This window comes from Anabrus simplex, chromosome 14, assembly GCF_040414725.1.
Source record: "Anabrus simplex isolate iqAnaSimp1 chromosome 14, ASM4041472v1, whole genome shotgun sequence".
NCBI classification, from domain to species: Eukaryota; Metazoa; Arthropoda; class Insecta; order Orthoptera; family Tettigoniidae; genus Anabrus; species Anabrus simplex.
Window position 1 is genome coordinate 5,170,699 of NC_090278.1, and position 20,799 is coordinate 5,191,497.

A 20,799-nucleotide genomic window follows, 5' to 3' on the forward strand; every position below is an offset into this window, starting at 1 on the left:
TTATTAATGTACTTATAAGGATCCTCCGTTGCTCAGGCGGCAGCGCGCCTGCCTCTCACAGCTGGGTTCCGTGGTTCAAATCCCGGTCACTCCATGTGACATTCGTGCTGGACAAAACGGTGGCGGGACAGGTTTTTCTCCGGATACTCCGGTTTTCCCTGTCATCAGCCATTCCAGCAACACATAATAATAATAATAATGTTCCGGACCGTCGTCAAATGTGCGGACCGCGCTGGTAACGGCTCCTGGACGGGTAATGACTAAGAATGCAGTCCGGCCGCGGGTTCAGTGCCGCCAAATCACCCAATATGACACCACGCCGGATCTCCTGAAGGATTTTATCCATATTATAAATGATTAAAGGAAAAGATGGCAAAGATTTACGGACCCAACTGACCAGGAGGAATACCTGAGCCTAGCCCGGGAAGTACGAAATCGATTGCTGGAAAGGAATATTGAAAAATGGGAGGAAATGTGCTGTAAAATAATAGAAAACCAGTCAGATCGGGAATTTTGGAGGATTATCGCAGAAAACGAGTCAGATCGCGAATTTCGGCGGATTATATATCTAAAACAATAAGCATTCAATTATAAATTTCAGTATAATACCGTAGCGAAGCACGGGTATCTTGCTAGTATATATATATATATACTTATAATACGATTCAATATAATTGAATACGTAATTATGATATTGAAGATTTTTAGAACAGTTGATGTGAAAAAACAATAGTGAATAGAAAAAATGGTAAAAAGCGCAATACCGGAAACAAAAGAAAACGTGTATGCACAGTGCGCTATTTCTTGAATATAAAAAAATTCAGGTCGTGATTGAAGTAGTCAAAGTTGGCGGACGCAAGGCATGAGTTTAAATTTGAAAGTGAGGGCCTAACATGAAGGTGGCAATGTAGTTTTTTTTTTATGGGTGAAAAGAAAAATAGGATAAAATTAATAAAGAAAGAAGATTAGTGGATAACAAAAGATTAAAAGGGTTTAAAGTTGAAAGGTGGTGAGAAAGGATAAGATAGGGATGAAGGAGGGGTAGTTTAGGGTGGGTTAGGAGGGTGGGTTACTGGAGGTACAAAATGTAGGTAGGAACTTTGTAAGGCATGGAAAATTGAATTCAGGTTTTGAAATTTAGAATTTTTGAGAAGAAGAATTAGGAAGTCAAATAGGATGTTGGGTTTTTCAGAAATGTCGTTTAAGTTGAAATAGGGGTTGAAGTATTGGTCAAGGTGAATAAAACAATTTTCAGTAGTGTTTAAGAGGGGGCCTTTGTTAATGATTTTAAGTATTTTCATGTCTTTTTCCGTCAGCGTATGAAACTACAGCACTTGACGTTGTAAACACCGCGCCGATCTTCTGGAGCTTGCAAGTTACTTCGGTTGAGCTGCTCGTCTTCGGCTTCTTCATGACTTTAGATCTTCATATTTGGATTGTGTTGTGACTTTGTGCCTGACGGTGTATGCAGTCTGGCTCATTTAACTGTTCTCTGCTTTTCGTGAACATTGTGAGACAGTGCCAAACATTGCGTGTGCCGTGCTGATGCTCGGAGGATTACGCATTTCTTCTTTTAAGTGACTTACATTCCACTTCGTCTGAATTTTACAGTACCTACCCCCGTCATTTTTTTATATCGCCTCTTCAACTGATATTGTGTGGACTTAACCGAACTTCTTTCATACTTATGCATTGTTTTTCGAGTTATAATTGGCTGAAGATGACCCAGACTGGGGTCGAAACCGGTACCATTTCCACTTTTAATTAAATAAGAATGTAATCTCTACATCTCTTATTTACTTTTATTGAATAGGTTGAACTACCATATTTATTATTTCAATTTAACTGTGATACTTTTCAATACGGAACAATGAAGTTTTTATCTTTAAATGTCTAGCACGTCGCCCTCATCCGATTTGTCATGTTGTTCACCTTGTTCTTCATTCTCACTTTCTGATCCACTTTCACTATGAGACTCACCTTCATTTGTATCAAACCACTCATATGTGGATTCTGAGAAGATAAATCGTCACAATCATTCTTTAAGTGTTGAATAATCTCGTCTTCTTCGAGCGTTTCGAACTTATGCTTCGAACTAGATGCTGCCATATTTGGCCTACTGCGGACAAGTAGCACCGCACAGTTGTAAAATAAAAACAAATAAGTTTCAAGAAGCGTGACATGTGGTATTTTCTGTCATCGAGCGGCAAAAACATCAATTAAGCCGACAGTACAAGGCGTGGCAAAGTAGCTCTTCATACCCAAGAGATATTTGCGGTAAAATGCGAGTACTACGTATATATTCGTCATGCCCATTACCCTGTAACATTCAGCGTACGAATATATACGTCATGCCCATTTAAGAGGTTAATATTTAAGTATAACATTTTAAGATTGACTAAAGTCTGAAGATGCCCTCTACAAAGGGCAAAACATGTACCGTAAAGCTCTATAGCTGTTTATAAATGTAACCACATAACAGTGAATTGTATTGAATAGGTGGACCAATAAAAATACCTTGTTATTCTTGTACTTCTGGAGTTTGTCAGTCTTTAATTGTTCGTTCACGTGTAAGGGTGTTTCTGTTGCATATGTTGCTTCTGGTTAGTTTTTTTGCTTTAGCTAACTTGTTTGTTCTTATTTGGATCGAGGGATTTTCATGTAGGTTGTTTGTTATTACTTCTAGGTATTTGAATTGGGTAATAGTTGTGACCTTTTTCTAAATCATTTTTGCTTATTTCTTTTATTGATATTTGTTTTTGGAACATCATTTCTGTCTTTTCAAATGATATTTTCAAGCCACTTTTTTATGCAATATTTTGAAGTTCTGATAGTTTTATTTTAGCTTCATCTAAGTCAGTTGCTAGTAATACCAAGTTATTAGCGAAACCAAAGCAGTTTTTTATTTTCCTGGTTATTTTTATTTTTGGAGGGCATTTTTTAAACCATTTCCTCATTACCATTTATGGAATACAGTTGAACAGTAGGGGTGAGATTCAGACCCCTATTTGGGCATGGGCTTTATGGGCCCGGGACCAGGGTGGCAAATTTATGGGGCGGCAAAAATGAAAACGTCTAATTGTTTGAAAATTAATTTTTAGAGTATGCGCACTTTCATAGTATTCAAAACCAAAATCTCCCGACACGAATAACTTAATTTTCAGTCCGCTTATGTGAAAGCTGTCTGTAAAAATATTATAAATACCACTGTAATGTTGAAACACAAACACCTTGGTCCTGCGTGCGAGTATCAAGATGACTTCAGGCTGCAACTTAGTCAAGCAGGTGGGTAATCAATGCCACCCAGAGACAACTGCGTGGTGTTGAGTGAATTGAGAAGGCCACTTATTTCCCATAATACCAAGATTCTGGAGAAATCTGTGAAAGTGAAAGCCTATTTTATTCATTTTTTGAAAGTGTTTTTCATGTTGCATACAAAACGGGATGGTCGAAAACGATTATGCTACGTGGCGCAAATTATCACAGATTAACAGAAGAGAATAGGAGGGAAAGTTAAAAAAATAATAATAATAATAATAATAATAATAATAATAATAATCATCATCATCATCCTCCTCCTCCTCCTTTCATGTATTAGTCCTATAGAAGAACTCTTACAGTCTATACAAAAGATATGCATTTTCACGCCATCTCTTCCTGGGGCATCCCAGAGATCTCTTCCCACCGGGGCAGTAGTATGACTGCTTTGGGGATCCTGCTTCTGTCCATCCTGTTTAGGTGTTCTGGCCAATTTCTCTGGTATTCATACAGATGTATTCCAATACAGGTCTGCTTTTAAGAGCATTCAGCACTTCTGTATTACTGACTTCTGCTGTTTGCTGCATGTATTTCGTTTCAGCTGTAGTTATTCTTCTCACATTGCATTTCCTCAGGCTCCACGCTTCACTTCCATAGCAAAGTACAAGTCTTGCCAAGGTTTTGTAGATTCTTGTACGGGTGTGTTTTTGATTTAATGACAGTCTAAAAACTTTATTGATGATTCCCAAACATCTGTTGAATTTGGAGATTTTCTCCGATTATTCTCTCAAACACCCTAATTAGACTTTTTATCCTTAGGATCCAAACTATAACTCAAACAACTTCCTCTCATGCAATGATGAAAATAAAAAATTATGGTACCGGCACAGAAAACCTTTTAGTAGCATTTCCATTGGTCTCCTCTTGGGTAGTGGATACTAAGAGAAGGTACTTTTAAACCAAACAATTACCCTTATTTTTGGCTTATGAATAATGTTACTATGCTAAAAGTGGAGTGAAACAGAATCAGGACAATTTCTGTAATTCTATGCAGATGTATCCAGAAAATAGCAATTTCTGACAAAGGTGGTGTTTGAAAGAAAGCTTTTTAAACCAGACACATTATGAAACGTGAATATGTTTATTTCTGTAACCAACAATCTGTTTTTGTGCTCCATGTAAACAATTTTAAGCGACATCCCAATTTGCAACATTTGGCTTCAATGATTGGAAAGAAACAAGGAAATCAGCAGGTAACGGAACATGAGAATTTCCACTTTCGTTGTGATTACGTGTTAATGTTTAAAAGACGGGGGAGTGAATTGTGCAGAGTTTGCAGAGTTGACACCAGTGTTCTCTCTGTCGGACTACTGCTTCTTTTTCTTCTTGTTGTTGTTTTATTATTATTATTATTATTATTATTATTATTATTATTATTATTATTATTTAATGTTATTAATGTTTGATATTTTACCTTAGAGGAATAACTTATTCATTATAATATAAAAATGATTGTAATTGTAATTGTAATTTTGTCCTATCAGTTTTAAGGAAGGCAGCACACAATGATTTGGGCCCAGAAGTGTTGCAAGTGTTAAAAATTCAGCTCTGGTGAGAGTCCATCAGCCCGGACTGGAATGGTGGAAATGCACATGGCACAATTCTTCTTCTTCTTCTTCTTCTTCTTCTTCTTCTTCTTCTTCTTCTTCTTCTTCTTCTTCTTCTTCTTCTTCTTCTTCTTCTTCTTCTTCTTCTTCTTCTTCATCATCATCCATTCCCTTTTCCAGATTCTTTCTGGGTAGGGCAGTGTACCAAAGCCCTCCATCTTACTCGATCTTTCCACCACTCCTCTTCTAGTACTTTATTACTATTGACTCCTCTATTTGCAATACACTCCCCAACAGAACTCCTCTATCTCATTGTAGGCTGTCCCCTAGGCCTCTTTGTAGTCTCTGTATCCATGAAAGTTCTCTTTGGTATTCTCTCTCCTGGCATTCTCATCATGTGACCAAACCATTTTAGCTTTGCTATATCAGTCGCTTTTTGAAGTTTACACACTCCTACGCTTCTCCTTATTTCCTCATTTCGTATTCTATCTCGTCTTGTCTTTCTCTGTATGCTCCCCGAGAACCTCATTTCAGCTGCTTGTATCTTACTTTGGCTCCGCGTAGTCCAACATCCAGGCTGCTGAAGCATAGGTCAGTATAAGTTTATTATAGGACGAGTATAAAACATTTTTGCACTTCAATGGCACATATTTGTTCTCACACGCTGGTAGAAACTTGCAGACTGCTGTATTCTTAAATCATTTTCTTGTGTGAACTGGTGTTCATTTTTTTTTTCCATTCTGATGGTAGATTCATTAATGAAACCATTAGTAGAGCCATCCTTGTTATTGATCACATCGGTACATCTAGCTGACCTGTTCTTAACTGAGCTGAACTTCCACCCGATAGTTTCTTGCAGGCAGTGCTGATGCTCTTACTGATCTTTTTATCTGGTAATGAATGTTTCTTGATATTGTTATTTTATCTATTCTTTCCTTTAACTTTCAGACCGGACTTTGCAGCTGCTTGGATGAACCTGGGTATCGTGTTGGCTGGACTTAAGAGACATCAAGAGGCAGAAGTTAGTTACTTCACTGCTCTCCAACATCGCAAGAAATACCCCGACTGTTATTACAACCTTGGGAACTTGGTAAAGCAACACAGTAATTTCCATTTATTATGTCAGAAGTTATGCCTTTGTATATTACAGAAATGTTTATAAATAATTCTTGATTGGGTGGGTATTGTAAACCTAAATTAATATGAATTCTTCTTCTTCTTCTTCTTCTTCTTCTTCTTCTTAAGTTTTCAGTCGTCTGCGTCGGGTTGTGCATCGAGGACTCCCCCCTACAGCTGTCTATGTTTCCACCACTCCCTTCCTCCTTCCAGTACTTTCACTCTTCTCTATAGTCTCCTCCGCCGTATCCATCCACCTCTTTGTGGGTCTTCCCTGCTGTCCTTTTCCTACAATTTCCTCTTAAATACTTGCTTTGGTATCCTCTTCCATTCTCATCATGTGTCCATACCATTTCAGCTTACTGGTCTCTATCTTGTTCTTGCAGTTTAGGGAATTCAATTCTCTCTCCTATTTTTATGTTTCTGATCTTATCCTTTCATGTCTTTCCAAATATTCCTCTAAGGAGTTTCATCTTGGCTGCTTAGTTTCTGCTTTCATCATGTTTTGTTGTTTTCCATTTGCCTGCTGCATATGTCAAAATGTATAATGGCTCTAAATATAAACCTAGCAAATATAAGCCATACATAGACAAAGGTTACAATCACTTTCTCACTTCAAATACCTTAGAAAGGGTCATTTCAAAAGATAATACAATAAAACAAGAAATACTTAATAGGACTCAAAAAGATTCTCAATTTTATTTTCAAGTCAGAAAACAGCTATGGGGATATAAAATACCCCAAAAAGCAAAACTGAAATGTTTCATTCTTACTTCATTACATTTCTCACCTATGGACTCGAAACATTTTCCCTAAACAACAAGGCTAATAGTAAAATCCAGTCAACAGAAATTATATTCATCAAAAAATACCAGTAAAGAAAAGATTAGAATTGAAACAAACAGGAAGGAGGCTGGCAACAAAATACCTGTTACCGAGCTTTTAGGAAGATGCAAGCTACAATGGTTTGGACCTGTTATGAGGATGGACAGAATGAGAACAGCAAGGAATTACTTTAACAGAGAAGTGAGAGGGAAGACACCAGTAGGGAGGCCAAGGAATCGATGTATAGACTGAGTGAAATTGGAGGTCAGCAAGAGGAATGTAAAATGAAAGACGTACAGGAACAGAAACTCTATTCTGACAGGAAGAAATGGCAAACACTTGTATACCACACTCGGGGAAACTGCAGCTCGGAAGGAAGCTTAAAGGAAAGATTTAGAAATAAATTGACTAATCGCTGAGCTCCGAGTGTGTTAGATAGTCGAGTTCTGGCCTTCTGAGCCAATTTTGACAGGTTTTATCTAGGCTCTGTTCAGTGGTATTTGAAGTTGCTTAAATCTTATTGGTAGATTTACTGGCATATACCTATTTCTGTTCCACATGTAGAGGCAGCAGGTGTATACACAAATTACGTCTACAACAAATGTATATAATTATGCAATTTATTCATTTGAGGCAACACAGAGTATTCAATACACATAACACACAAAATATTCACCCTTTGCCTTGACACAATTCTTCAAGTGCTCCAGTTACTCCTCTTTTGCCGTACACACAATGTCTAAGTGTACTGAGGTTGCTTCACCACATCTGCCTTTAGGGACTTCATACTACTGTAGAAACGAGGTTTAGAGCAGACTATTTTCCTATAAAATATCCCACAAGTACAGGTGACCCAAAAGCCTGATATACCGAGCTCGATAGCTGCAGTCGCTTAAGTGCGGCCAGTATCCAGTATTCGGGAGATAGTGGGTTCGAACCCCACTGTTGGCAGCCCTGAAGATGGTTTTCCATGGTTTCCCATTTTCACACCAGGCAAATGCTGGGGCTGTACCTTAATTAAGGCCACTTCTGCTTCCTTCCCTGTCCTAGCCCTTTCCTGTCCCATCATCGCCACAAGACCTATCTTGTCGGTGCGACGTAAAGGAAAAAAAAAAAAAAAGAGCCTGATAACCTTTGACGAGGCAATACTTCATGGAATATTGGAGGTAGAGAGGTAATAATCGACAGAAATGATTGGCATTACATGGGGTTTTATTGACACCAACAAGAGTGTACAAACAGGCCAACAGATGGCGCTGAACAGCAACAAGTCAGTGATGCTGCATGAGACCCGTGGATGGTATAAAAGGAGTATCAGATGCACCTGCAGTCGCGGCATGTTGACTTTACCATAAGTTTTATTTACTTTAATTATTACCTCTCTACCTCCAATATTCTGTGAAGTATTGCCTCGTCAAATATTAACGGATTTTTGGGTCGCCTTGTAGATTAAGGTCGGGGCTTCCTGAAGGTCAGTCGACAGTGGCGATAATCTTAGGCACATTGCTCTCTAGCCAACGTCGTGTGGACTTTGTTGGGTGGGCGGGTGCCGAGTCCTACTGGAATCAGTGCGAACAAGGTAGTGTTCAGAGGCTTCACAACCTTTCGCACAATATCGGTTTGGTAGTTAGTGGGATGTGTTTTCATCCCCCTTTCACAGATATGCAGTGATGTGATGCTCCTAAATGACACTCCCCACCAAATAGTGACCTCTTTCCACTCTTGTAAATTTGATGGAAGCTTCCGGAGAGGTGGAAGCATACACCTGATCATTCTGGTGGTGCAATTTTATGTCCACGATGAAATATTCTCATCCATGAAGATAACTTGGCAGCAACTGCCATTCACATGCCTCTCGAGGTATCTTTGTTCTTTGGCTCTTATTTGCCTTAAAGCTGCTGTCATTTGCTGTCCCATGCTTCTTCAAAATGCTCCAAACCTAAGGCTTTCTTTAATGCTGTGTGACATAGTTCATGGAATGGTTTTCATTTCCTGTGCCATTTTTCCTTGCTTGGGACTTATCTGAATTCTCTTGGTGATGGCTTTGACAGCTGCTGGTGTAACCTATTTTTGCACATCCAGGCCAATCTCTATCATGAGAACAGTGGCCCCTTTAGGGCTACACTATCTATGAGAGACTTTTTTCTATGGGAATGGCACATACTGTCCGCATGGCAAGAAAAAAAGGTCATTTAGTGCTTCTCTTAGTTCCTAAGTAGACAGGTTGGCAGCCTTGTGTACGGACCGGTCACATCGTCCACAAGAAGGCCCTGAGAAGTAAACAAACGACAGTCGCTCTGCTCGTAGACGTTTGCGATACAAGTGGTGGCCCGTGGCACTAATGTTGAGGTGTACGGGATATAGTTTTGATGATGATGATGATGATGATGATGCTTGTTTAAAGGGGCCTAACACTGTGGTCATCGGCCCCTAATGGTACGAAATGAGACGACATGTAATGACAAATTAAAAGTCCAAAATCCTCCCCTGACCAGAATTCAAAGCGTGAGGACGAAAAATGAATGGATGGATATGAATTTAAAACGATCAGTGGAACCGACCCGCAGTGCCTCCCATGCACAGAAGCTGGCACTAAACTATAGTATTACCGACCAAGGGACTGCTTCAATAGCACAATGCTGAATCGATTATTCCTGTAGTCGAAACGGGTCCAAAATCCAGGTCATTGGCGCCTCATAATGATACTTATCGCTAGGAAAGTAGAACCATTGCTATTTGTCATTTGGCGGTACTAATCAAAAGTAGCGTAGACTTGCAGTATTCCATACATTATGGTACTATTCACAGGTAATGTAATGCACACGTGTAACACAGACCTATGGTGTTTCGCACATTGCAGTGCTATTTACAGGCAACGCAAACCTATAAAGGCAACGCAAACTGATGGCGCTCCTCACATAAGTGGACTAACCACAGGGCTTAAACTATCCCATGGTATTCCTCACGTAGTGGGAACTAAGCATAGGCAAGGCAGAACCATGGTGTCACTCATCCCATGGTGTTGCTGTTATAGGGGTACGAATCACAGGTATTGTAAGACCCACATCCTGATTCACACACTGTCGCTACTAATCACAAACCTATTGCGTACCTAACATAGTGGTACTACGCGCAAGTAAATGCGACCCATGGTGTTCCCTGCGTGATGGTACTATTTACAAGTAGTCTCATGGTTCTAAATTGATTGTCCCTTGGTCACCCTTTTAGTCGCCTTTTACGATAGACAGGGGATGTGTTGTTGTTTGAGTCATCAGTCCATAGACTGGTTTGATGCAGCTCTCCATGGCACCCTATCATGTGCTAAACTTTTCATTTCTACGTAACTATTGCATCCTACATCTGCTCTAATCTGCTTGTCATATTCATACCTTGGTCTACCCCTACCGTTCTTACCACCTACACTTCCTTCAAAAACCAACTGAACAAGTCGTGGGTGTCTTAAGATGTGTCCTATCATTCTATCTCTTCTTCTCATCAAATTTAGCCAAATCGATCTCTCACCAATTCGATTCAGTATCTCTTCATTCGTGACTCGATCTATCCATCTCACCTTCAGCATTCTTCTGTAACACCACATTTCAAAAGCTTCTATTCTCTTTCTTTCTGAGCTAGTTATCGTCCATGTTTCACTTCCATTTCACAGGGGATACTGCGGGTGTATTCTACATATGCGTCCCCCACCCGCAGGGGTAGTGTGTTTGGTTCACAAGAGGTATTTTATTTCCCTCGAGTCCGCCGTCAAGCCAGTTAGGACCCCCTATCCACCACCTGGGATACATCACATGGGAGTATCACCTCTCCCCCTGCTACGCCAGTGTAGTAGGTTCGTGGGGATATAGTTTTAATGACCTCTGAAAACTAGGAACAGAACTCACAGGAGGACTAGGTATAACAACTGCTGTGGTACAAAATTCAAGCACCTCATCGTCTCCAAATTCATTACAATAGTTGATGGGACGTGAAATCACACATTTTGAAGAAAATGTCTCCATAAGACCTGTCTGTGTTGGTGGGACTTAAAAAGAAAACACGTTTTATTAATTTACTTTTGTGAATCTGCAGCTATTACAGTATGTCCGAGAAGTCTTTATAATTCTATTCGACCTTCAATGTAATTAATTTTAAAATGAACTTGCAGTTAGTTGTCCGAGACATCCACAGACATGAACGGATGTCTAGAAGCGTGTCAATCTCTTCTGGCAACATTTACAACCGACATATCAAGGTCAAAGGTTATGTTCACAGACCATTGTGCCATATACTGCATCATAGTCCAAGGAAAATCATCGCTGCACTTCAGAAATTGAGCAGTTCCTGTCATAAACGCAAGGTCAGCCACATACAACTGTCATTTGTTTCCAATAGGTTTTTGTTATTACATTATTTGTTTTAATGATACTACAATAATACATACAAGTACTAGAACATGTTAAGGATTTATGGACTTCCCAGACTACTGTACAGTATAATCTGGTACATTGTACAACCATACAACCATACGCCCATGTATCCCCATTCTATACACAATTATCTTGGTTACGACTGAATGACAGACGTAGACTCCACGCAACTACTTTGGTGTATCAAGTGCTTTCTGAAAACACTCCTCCTTACCTATCCACCAGATTTCGCTACCTTAGTTCCCTGCACCTGTTCAACACCCGGTCAGGCTGTACGCTAGAAATTCCTGTGCATCGAACCGCAACCTACAACAGATCGTTCACTATCACCGCCACGAGCTGGTGGAATGAACTCCCCAATGACATCAGGGAAGCTAAATCTAAGACAAAATTTAAAATCCTTTGCCAGCGTCATCTTTTAAGCACTTCCAGTCTTTCTTGAGTGTGAATGGGTTGCATGAATGAGAGTGAAAATGGTTGTTTATTGCAATGTGTTCCTGTATATAATTTAGTTATACTTTACTCACCTTAGTTTAGTTAGTGATACTTTAGTTGCTTTAGTTATACTTTAGGTTGTAAAGATTTCATATGTTTAAATTTTATGTAAAATATACATTGTATATACATGAAGTGGTTAAGTGTAAGAAAGGGCCGGGAGCCCTAACTTCGCCACAATAAAGACGCTTTAATTAATAATAATAATAATAATTGTATCCTTTCACCATCAGTTTTTATACCTTTTGTCTTTTTCTTCATAATTTAAAATAACCATCTTCAATGAGTGTATTAAACAACAATGGAAAGAGGGCGCATTGTTTTCTTGACATCTTTTTGATTATTGACTCCATTCATTTTTATTTTTGTAATATGATTAATTATTTTCGTTGTAGTATTTGGACCAGCAGAAGTATTGGGATGCGTACAAAGCATGGCGTAATGCTACCACCCTGAAACCCACTCACACAGTTGCATGGAGCAACATGATCATCATGCTCGACAGTATAGGTAAGTACTGCACGGCCAATTGTGTACTTCCTCTTAAAACAATATAATCACGACCACCACATCAATGTAGAACCCATTGCCTTGCGTGCCGTCCATCATTGCCACACTTAAAACTAAATAATGTTTTAATAGACTGTGCTGATTCAGCTGATATTTAGTCTGCTAACTTGGGAGTGTAACTGCAGTGACATCTACTGACCTTGGAAACTACTAGTACCATCAGTTAGCTTATTCTGAACTAAGTACGCCACAATATCCTTCCATAGTTTCCCATCACTGCAGGACTAACAGTCGAATGGATGCTCAGAGAGTTACTAAGAGAATTATACAGGGTTTTAGGGGTATACGTGTAGATATTTTGCTAGTCGGCAAAGAAAAATACATCTTACAATATATGCTATGTACTTTTTACCTTGTCCTATTATTTTTCCCATAACTGAGCCAAATATTTCAGGACCTATTGTGTTTTGAACAGCCGTAGCAGGATACGCCGGTTATGTCATCGTGTAGTGGAGGTACAGAGGCAGAATATAGGGGTTTTTGAACCTGTTTCTTATCGCAAGCCAACACATGTTTGTTGTGCGCTTCCCCTAAACACTTTGCAAGTAGGGGAGGCTGACTCACGTGCCAGGCCACTTGCTGTACTCGAAAATCGGTCTAGCGTACTATGTGTGAAAAGTACACATAATCCTTTCTGAAGTATCAACTCTTGTACCTTCTCATGTTGCCGCCGAGCGTTCTTTTGTACTTGTTTTCATACAGTACGTAATGTCGAAGATCCGTACCAGCACATACGTGCAAATCAAGTGTTGTGCAGTTGTGTGTGTGATTTATAAGATGTCAGTAGCATTACTCAGTGGTCCACGCTGACAAAAATGAAGGGAAATGGTTAATGAGTTAATGAAAAATGGACACAACATTTCTGTGCTGTTATTTTGACAGTCTACGATGAATTTCTGACAATAAACAATGCGAGTTATCTTTGCTATATTCACAATATTTTCAGGTCATTGAAAGGATGGTGGACACTGACAAAAAAAAAGTCTATCAGTATTCAGTGAAATTGTTATTAATGAGACAAATTTCAAAAACCGTAGTTGGGTCCATGCATGAACATTGCTCAAAGGATAAAGAGCTTCTCTGGAAGTGCCGCCGGGTATTTTGTAATAGAAGGCTTATTACTGGACAGTAAGTGCCGATAGGTATGATGACTATAATTGATCTGTTTAATTAGAGCTTCCATAATAATAATGTTACTATTATTATTAATTTAAGCCCACTAAGGAGCGCTGATGACTTGTTCTTCCTTGATGTTGTTCTTTGTTCCCAATATCTCTTGAGCCCTGCTGATAATTTCTCCTTTCTCTTTTGTGAAAGGGGCTTCCGACTTCTAGGAACTCTAGGTGGTGGGGTCCAAGACTGTACCATAGCACAAAATTTGGAACGATCTTCTATATCAATGTCTGAAATCCCAGCCGAATCCAAGTCCTTCTGTACTTCATTAAGCCACAAGCTTCCAGTCTTGTAGCTTTTAACCAAAGAGAAGATCTTCTTGGTAAGCCTGTTGCTGTCCATTCATTGTAGGTGTCCGTAGAACTTAAGCCTCCTACGTCGCATGCTGGTATTGGCTGATTCTAACTGTCGATACAGCTCAGAGTTCAATTTAAGTCTGTAGGTTCCATCTGGGAGCAATCTCGGTCCATGAATTTTCCTGAGGATACGTCTTTCGGCTTTCTCTAGATCATCCATGGTACCTTTTTTGTTCATCAGGAGGGTCTCTGAGGCGTACAAAAACTGTGGTCTGACAACAGTTTTGTAATGACAGATCTTAGCATTTTTCGAAATGCACCTCTTATTATAATGGTTGTGGGATAGTTGGTACGCTGCATTGAGTTTGTTACACCTTTCTAGGATGGATGTACCGTCTCTACCATTGGGGTGGACCCAGTCACCAAGATAGCGGAAGCAACTGACTCTCCCAATCGTTCCATATATGGTCGTCAAAGGGGGTTTTCCGGGATGACGAGTCTCAAAGTACTTAGTTTTATCGTACGATATGTGCAATCCTGCCTTCACCGCTATCTCGTGCAGGGCTTCGATAGCAATGACAGCATCTTTAGAGTTGTTGGTTAGGATTGCAATATCATCTGCGAATGCTAGGCACCTGATCTCATCTTTTGGGTTCCGGCTCCAATGGCTACTGGTTTGATTTGTAGATTCTTCAGTGTACATTCCCAGTTTTTGATGACTTTATCAAGCACTAGGTTAAACAGAATGGATGAGAGGCCATCACCCTGTCGTACTCCAGTTTTTATCTTGAAACTCTGAGATAGTTCTCCCCTGAAATTCACCTTAGATGTTGTATCCGTAAGAGTCTGTTGGATGAGGGTGCGTGTGTTGTAATTAACACTTCGTTCTTGCAGTACGGAGAAGAGTGTCTGGCGGTCGATGGAATCGTAAGTCGACGAAAACCACAGTGATGTTCATACTCCTTACTTGTTTTAGTTGGAGAATGGTTTTTAGGTTGAAGATCTGCTCAGTACAGTACCGTCCCCGCCGAAATCCTCCTTGATATTCACCAATCGTTCAATCACATTGGCTTTCTACATTGTCCAGTAAAATCCTTGACAGCACTTTGTATGCTACTGACAGCAGAGATATCCCTCGGTAGTTGTTGACATCACTGCGGTCACCTTTTTTATGTAAAGGGTGTATGATAGCTGATTTCCAGTCATAAGGGATCCTGTCAGTCTCCCAGCAGTGGATCAAGATCTGGTGTATGTCCTCTGTGATTGTATTTCCACCTGCTTTTAGAGCTTCCGCAATGATGCCATCTTCCCCGGGTGCCTTGCAGTTCTTAAGATGTCCGATGGCATTAGCAACTTGCTGCATTGTTGGTGGGTTAGATGGGAGGTGTATCTCTGGAGGATCTTCAACAGGTAATCTTTCCGTGGGTTCTTCGCAATTGAGCAGTTACTCAATGTAGTTTGTCAAAAGTATTCTGTATTCTTAAAGTGAAGACATTGTTGTTTATAACCCGAGAGTTCCTCTTTGAAGGCCCGATAAAAGTTTCTGGTGTTGTACATTTTGAATTCTTCATCTAACTTCTCCAGTCTTGACCGATCGTAAGATCTTTTCACACGTCTGATGGTCTTACTCGACAGTTTCCGCATCATTCTGAAATTTTCCCAGTCTTCCTTTTGTTTAGTCGAGTACCACTTCGTCCACGCTGCGGCGCGCTCATCAACTGCAAGATCGCATTCAGTATTCCACCATCTATGTTGTCTCTTCCTTCGAGGTTGTCCGAGGTTCCTGGTCGTTTCGCATATGGTGGACGTCAGTTGGTTCCAGTCTTTCATATCTTTTTGCAAGATGTCAGTTGCAAAACGTTCTTTTTTCTCCGACAGGAATTGGGGATCAATCCTTGGTGGAACTGTGGTAGAAGGTATCTTTCGTTTGGGCAGTAATCTGGTCTTTATTTGTGTGAAGAAATGGTCAGAATCAACATTCCAACCTTTACGAACTCTGACATTCATGATCTCTTTCCTGCATTTTACACTGATTGCAACATGATCGATTTGAAATGATCCTATAGCTGCGTTCAGTGATAGCCAGGTGGTCTGGTATTTTGCCTTTCTGGGGAAAACTGTGGACATGATCTTCAACTGATATAATCTACACAGTTCAATTAAGCGCTTGCCGTTGGTGTTTGTTCGTCTATGTGCTGTGTAAGGCCCCAGTATATCTTGGTACTGTCGTTCTTTTCCCAGTTGAGCGTTGAAGTCATCTACGAGTATTTTGACATGGTGACCGGGGATCTTACCGATCTCGTCCTCTAGCATCTGCCAGAAACTTTGGACCTTTTCAGGGTTCTTCTTATTGTCATCATTAACTGGAGAATGTGCATTAAGTATCCCTTGTTGCCACATCTTAGAGATAACACAGAGATGCGTTCGCTAGCTGATGTAAATTCGATGACAGAATCCATTATATCATGTCGTACTAAAAAAGCTGTACCAAAAACGCTGGAGCCATGTGTGTTCTTAGACGCTGGTTTCACCTTGATTACTCTATAACCTTCTGACTCAAAAGCCACATCATCAGTAAATCGGGTTTCTTGGACTGCTGTTATTGCAATTTTGTACTTATGCAGGATGTCGGTCAATTGCTTGAGTTTTCGGGACTTACAGAGGGTTTGAATATTGATGATTCCAAAGTGTGTGACAGTTTTGGGTCTCAATAGGTTGGTGACATTGGGGAACTCTGACTTTCCCCGCACGATGAGGTCAGGCTCCCCAGAATCCGAAAGCCTGAATGCGCCACCATTGGTGACGGGAGATTGGATACTCCCTGGGGTAGTGACATCTGCGTCGTTGTTTATCATCGTATGCGAACTAGTAAAGAAATTTGCTAGGGGTGAAGACTAAATGCCTTCAGGGTTGGCCACTCCGAATCTTATTCAGGAGTGTTGATTACAATGGGGTCGCCACTCCCAAACGCATTTTAGAGCTACTGCCAGCAATTATTTAAGTCGCCCCTTACATGGGGAACAGACGCCCTTGCAGCCGCCCCTGACATGGGAAACAGACGCTGCTGATGCCAAGTGTATTTATATTATTCCCTAAGCACTGGGCTGCCTCTTCCGCAATCTCCACCATTCAGAAGTTCATCTTCTCTGCTGTAGATTCCGTTGAGGGCTTCACTCGTAACCCTGAGCTGGGACCCTTACCAGATGCTACACACCGGGTCAGTGTGCTCTGCGACTCACATAGGCAGGGGTGCCAATCCCTAGGCAGGGCTACCTATAATAATGTTACTACTATTACTAGTAATAATAATAATGTCTTTACGTTCCACTCACTAATTTTCAGGGTTTTCAGAGACACTGAGGTGCAAGAAGTTTGTACCGCAGTATTTTTAAAAATGCAAGTAAATCTACATACATGAGACTGGCGTATTTAGCACCTTCAGATACCACCGAACTCAGCCGCCATCGAACCTGCCAAGTTGGGATCAGAAGACCAGCGCTTTTATCATCTGAGCTACTCAGCCTGGCATTAGTGCTTAGAGTAAGTTCGTTGTGCGGTTAGGGGCGCGCTGCAGTGAGCTTGCATTTGGGAGATACTGGATTCAAATTCCACTGTCGGCAGCCCTGAAGATGGTTTTGCATGGTTTCCCATTTTCACACCAGGAAAATGCTGGGGCTGTACCTTTATTAAGGCCACGACCGCTTCCTTCCCACTTATATCCCTTTACTCTCCCATCGTCACCATGTGTCGGTGCGAAGTAAAACAGTTTGTAAGTACATGTTTCAGTAATTTCGGAGACATGTCCGGAATTATAAAATTAATAATAATTCAGACTTGTTGACAGTTCACTGTTTTCTTTAGTGTTTTCTGACAGATTACGAGCTATGAAGTTTGAGTGTAGCAGTTAACTTTTATTTTTATAGTAGTTAGTAGTAATAGACTAACGCAGTTATAATAATAATAATCATAATGATGGTGTTTACGTCCCAATAGAGACGCACGGTGTTGAAATTTTGCCTGCAGGTATTCTTTAACGTGCCTGTAAATCTACTGATCACAAGCGGACATATTTGAGAACCTTCAAATACTACTGGACCCTGCTAAGTTCATGAAACCAGTGCCTGAACCGTCTGAGCCATTCAGCCTGCAATGTTTGTTTTGATACATTTAATAAGCACTGCAAAAGCAGCACTAAGTTAGAATGCTTTATTTTACCATCACACATGTTCTTTTCGTTCACCAAGTGAAGGTACGTTTAATTTCAACATGTTCCTTGTTGGTATGAAGCAAATCCTTCATTGTGCTTTGACAGTTCAATCTCGATACTACTCGTTTGGACATCCTATCCCATGCATTCAACTGAAAAACAGCAATTGGAGGGACATACAACAAGATAAACTACCTGATAATTTTTAACTACGATTGTTGATTTACGTCCCATTCAATCATGCCTTATTAAATCCATTATTTCAATGTACGGTCACTGACATCAACAAGAGCGTATTTATTCAACAGCATTTGCCGAGGTCAAATGACAACAAGCATTTAAATTTCATGAAGACCAACATTCATCCTGTCACAAGTTCAATTATCAAATTGACGAGATCTTTGAATTTTTATAGACTTTTATCCTCAAGGGATAAAAAACTTTTTTGCCAGATCTCATTGCAAAGAAAATCTTCAAATTTAGCACTTAAGATTGATTTTCACGTCTTTCTAAGATTTTAGACATGCTACTTTTTAAAAATATTTTAGAACAACTCATTCTTCCACAATTTAAATGGATCTCTCCTATTAAGTCCATGTTATTAAGGCATGTCTCCAAAGATTCTGTATTTTATGATATTCTAAGTAGAGTCAGTTTAAGTTTGTGAAAAATGGTTTAATAGTTCTTAAGTAATATTTACAAACATAACCATTCTTTGAGATTCAGATTTGGCTGATGATGCTCTGTAAGGGAGCGAAATATGTCCCACTTATAAATTTTTAATTAATGAAGATATTTTAAATGTGTCAACATTATAATGTATTGAACAGGTGATCGTAATAAAACTTTGTTATTGTAAATTACTGGATACTGGCCGAACTTTAGCGACTACTGCTATCAAGCTCGGTGATGATTTAAGAGTGGATTTCTGCCGCTGGTTAATTGATCAAGCACGCAATCCGGAATGTCTGTCAAGTGTATTATTGATATATGAGGCAATTTTTACACGACAAGGAGTGTTTAATATGTACATAACTCACTCATGGACTGTGGAACATCCCCTCTCAGTATGTCAGGGCAACTTCCAGCACAGTCTCTCAATTATTATTTGGATGGATGCAGTGGGAGGCCGGTTACTTGGGCTAATCATCTTTTTATTAGCGTTATTTTGCTTTATGGCCGGCCCCGTGGTGTAGGGGCAGCATGCCTGCCTCTTGCCCGGAGGCCACAGGTTTGATTCCCGGCCAGGTCAGGGATTTTTCTCTCGACCTGAGGGCTGGTTCGAGGTCCACTCAGCGTACGTGATTAGAATTGAGGAGCTATCTGACAGTGAGATGGCGGCCCCAGTCTCGAAAGCCCAGAATAACGGCCGAGAGGATGCGTTGTGCTGACCACACGGCCCCTCGTAATCTGCAGGCCTTCGGGCTAAACAAGGGTTACTGGGCAGGCCAGAGCCCTTTCAAGGGCGTTAAGTGCCGTGTGTTTTTTTTTTTTTTTTTTTTTTTTTAATTTTGATTTACGTTCCACAAACTATTTTTATCGTTTTCTGAGACGCCGGGGTGCCGAAATGTAATACCGCAGGAGTTCTTTTACGTGCCAGTATATCTACGGCACAAGGCTGACGTATTTGAGCACCTTCAGATACCATCGGACTGAGCCAAGATCGAACCTGCCAAGTTGGGGATGGAAGGTTAGCGCCTCAACCATCTGAGACAGACCGGTACCAATCATCTTACATGCATATTTGATCGATGTAGCTTTCCTTATGGTGATGATAGGACAGGAGAGGGCTAGGATTGTGAAGGAAGCCCCAGAATTTGCCTGGTGTGAACATGGGAAGCCATGGAAAACCATATTTAGGACTGCCGACAGAGAGGTTCGAACCCAGTATATCCCACTCAGGGGCTGTGGTATATCCCCACTCAGCAGGACAAGGCAACTTCCAGCACCAGTTCTGAATTAATATGTGGATGGGTGTAGTAGGAGGTCAGTTATCTTGCTCATAGATACAGTACGTTACTGGAGCTTTCAGAGGACGCGCCGCTTCGACTACGCACGACCACGTGGATTTTACGCGATGGTGCAGACATTTCCTCAACGGCGGACAGGGCAATGTGCAACCATCAATTAGCCAGCCACAAGGCACTCGCGCACTGAAACTCTCCATTTATAATTTTTGTTACTGGTTTGTCCATGGCTAAATGGTTAGTGTGCCGGCCTTTGGTCACAGGGGTCCCACGTTTTATTCCTGGCAGGGTTGGGAAATTTAACCATAATTTGTTAATTTTGCTGGCATGGGGGCGGGGTGTATGTGGACCGGTAAGATTTAACTAGCAATCATCATCATCATCATCATCATCATCATAATCATTATCACATTTAAAAAATTCAATAAAATGAGTGTTTTATATTCCTCACTACTGAAATCGGAACTATAAGTTAACATTTAACTTAAGAAGTTGCCTAGAGCGGTTTTTTAAATTTACAAAAGACAATTTAAAATTTATTTTAGTGTAAGGCAATCTGTATGTTTTTGTTTTCGAAACTGTTGTGCTGTAATGTTTCATCATCATCATCATCATCATCATCATCATCATCATCATCATCATCATCATCATCATCATCATTTCTTCACTCCAGCAAGCCAGGTGTGCTTGTGTACGAGCCTCCTCCAGTTTGTCCTATCCATCCACAGATACTGCTCATATATGTGACGCCAATTCACATCTCTAATTTCAAGGTCCCTCAGTATCTGTTTTTCCCAAACATCACTAGGTCTTCCGCTTGGTCTCTTCCCAGGAACATTGTGGTCAAAGTATGTTCGAGGAGTT

The 20,799-nt window shown here is 40.4% G+C and overlaps 1 protein-coding gene across 2 annotated transcripts in view; it reads left to right on the plus strand.

The window, feature by feature from the left end:
• LOC136885710 (protein O-mannosyl-transferase TMTC4) overlaps positions 1 to 20,799 on the plus strand; it is a 140,049-nt gene that overhangs the window by 102,589 nt on the left and 16,661 nt on the right. For both annotated transcript variants that reach the window (XM_067158427.2, XM_067158428.2), the window contains 2 exons: positions 5,814 to 5,955; positions 12,118 to 12,232. In XM_067158427.2, the coding sequence (XP_067014528.2) occupies positions 5,814 to 5,955; positions 12,118 to 12,232 (257 nt within the window). The remainder of the gene's footprint in view (positions 1 to 5,813; positions 5,956 to 12,117; positions 12,233 to 20,799) is intronic.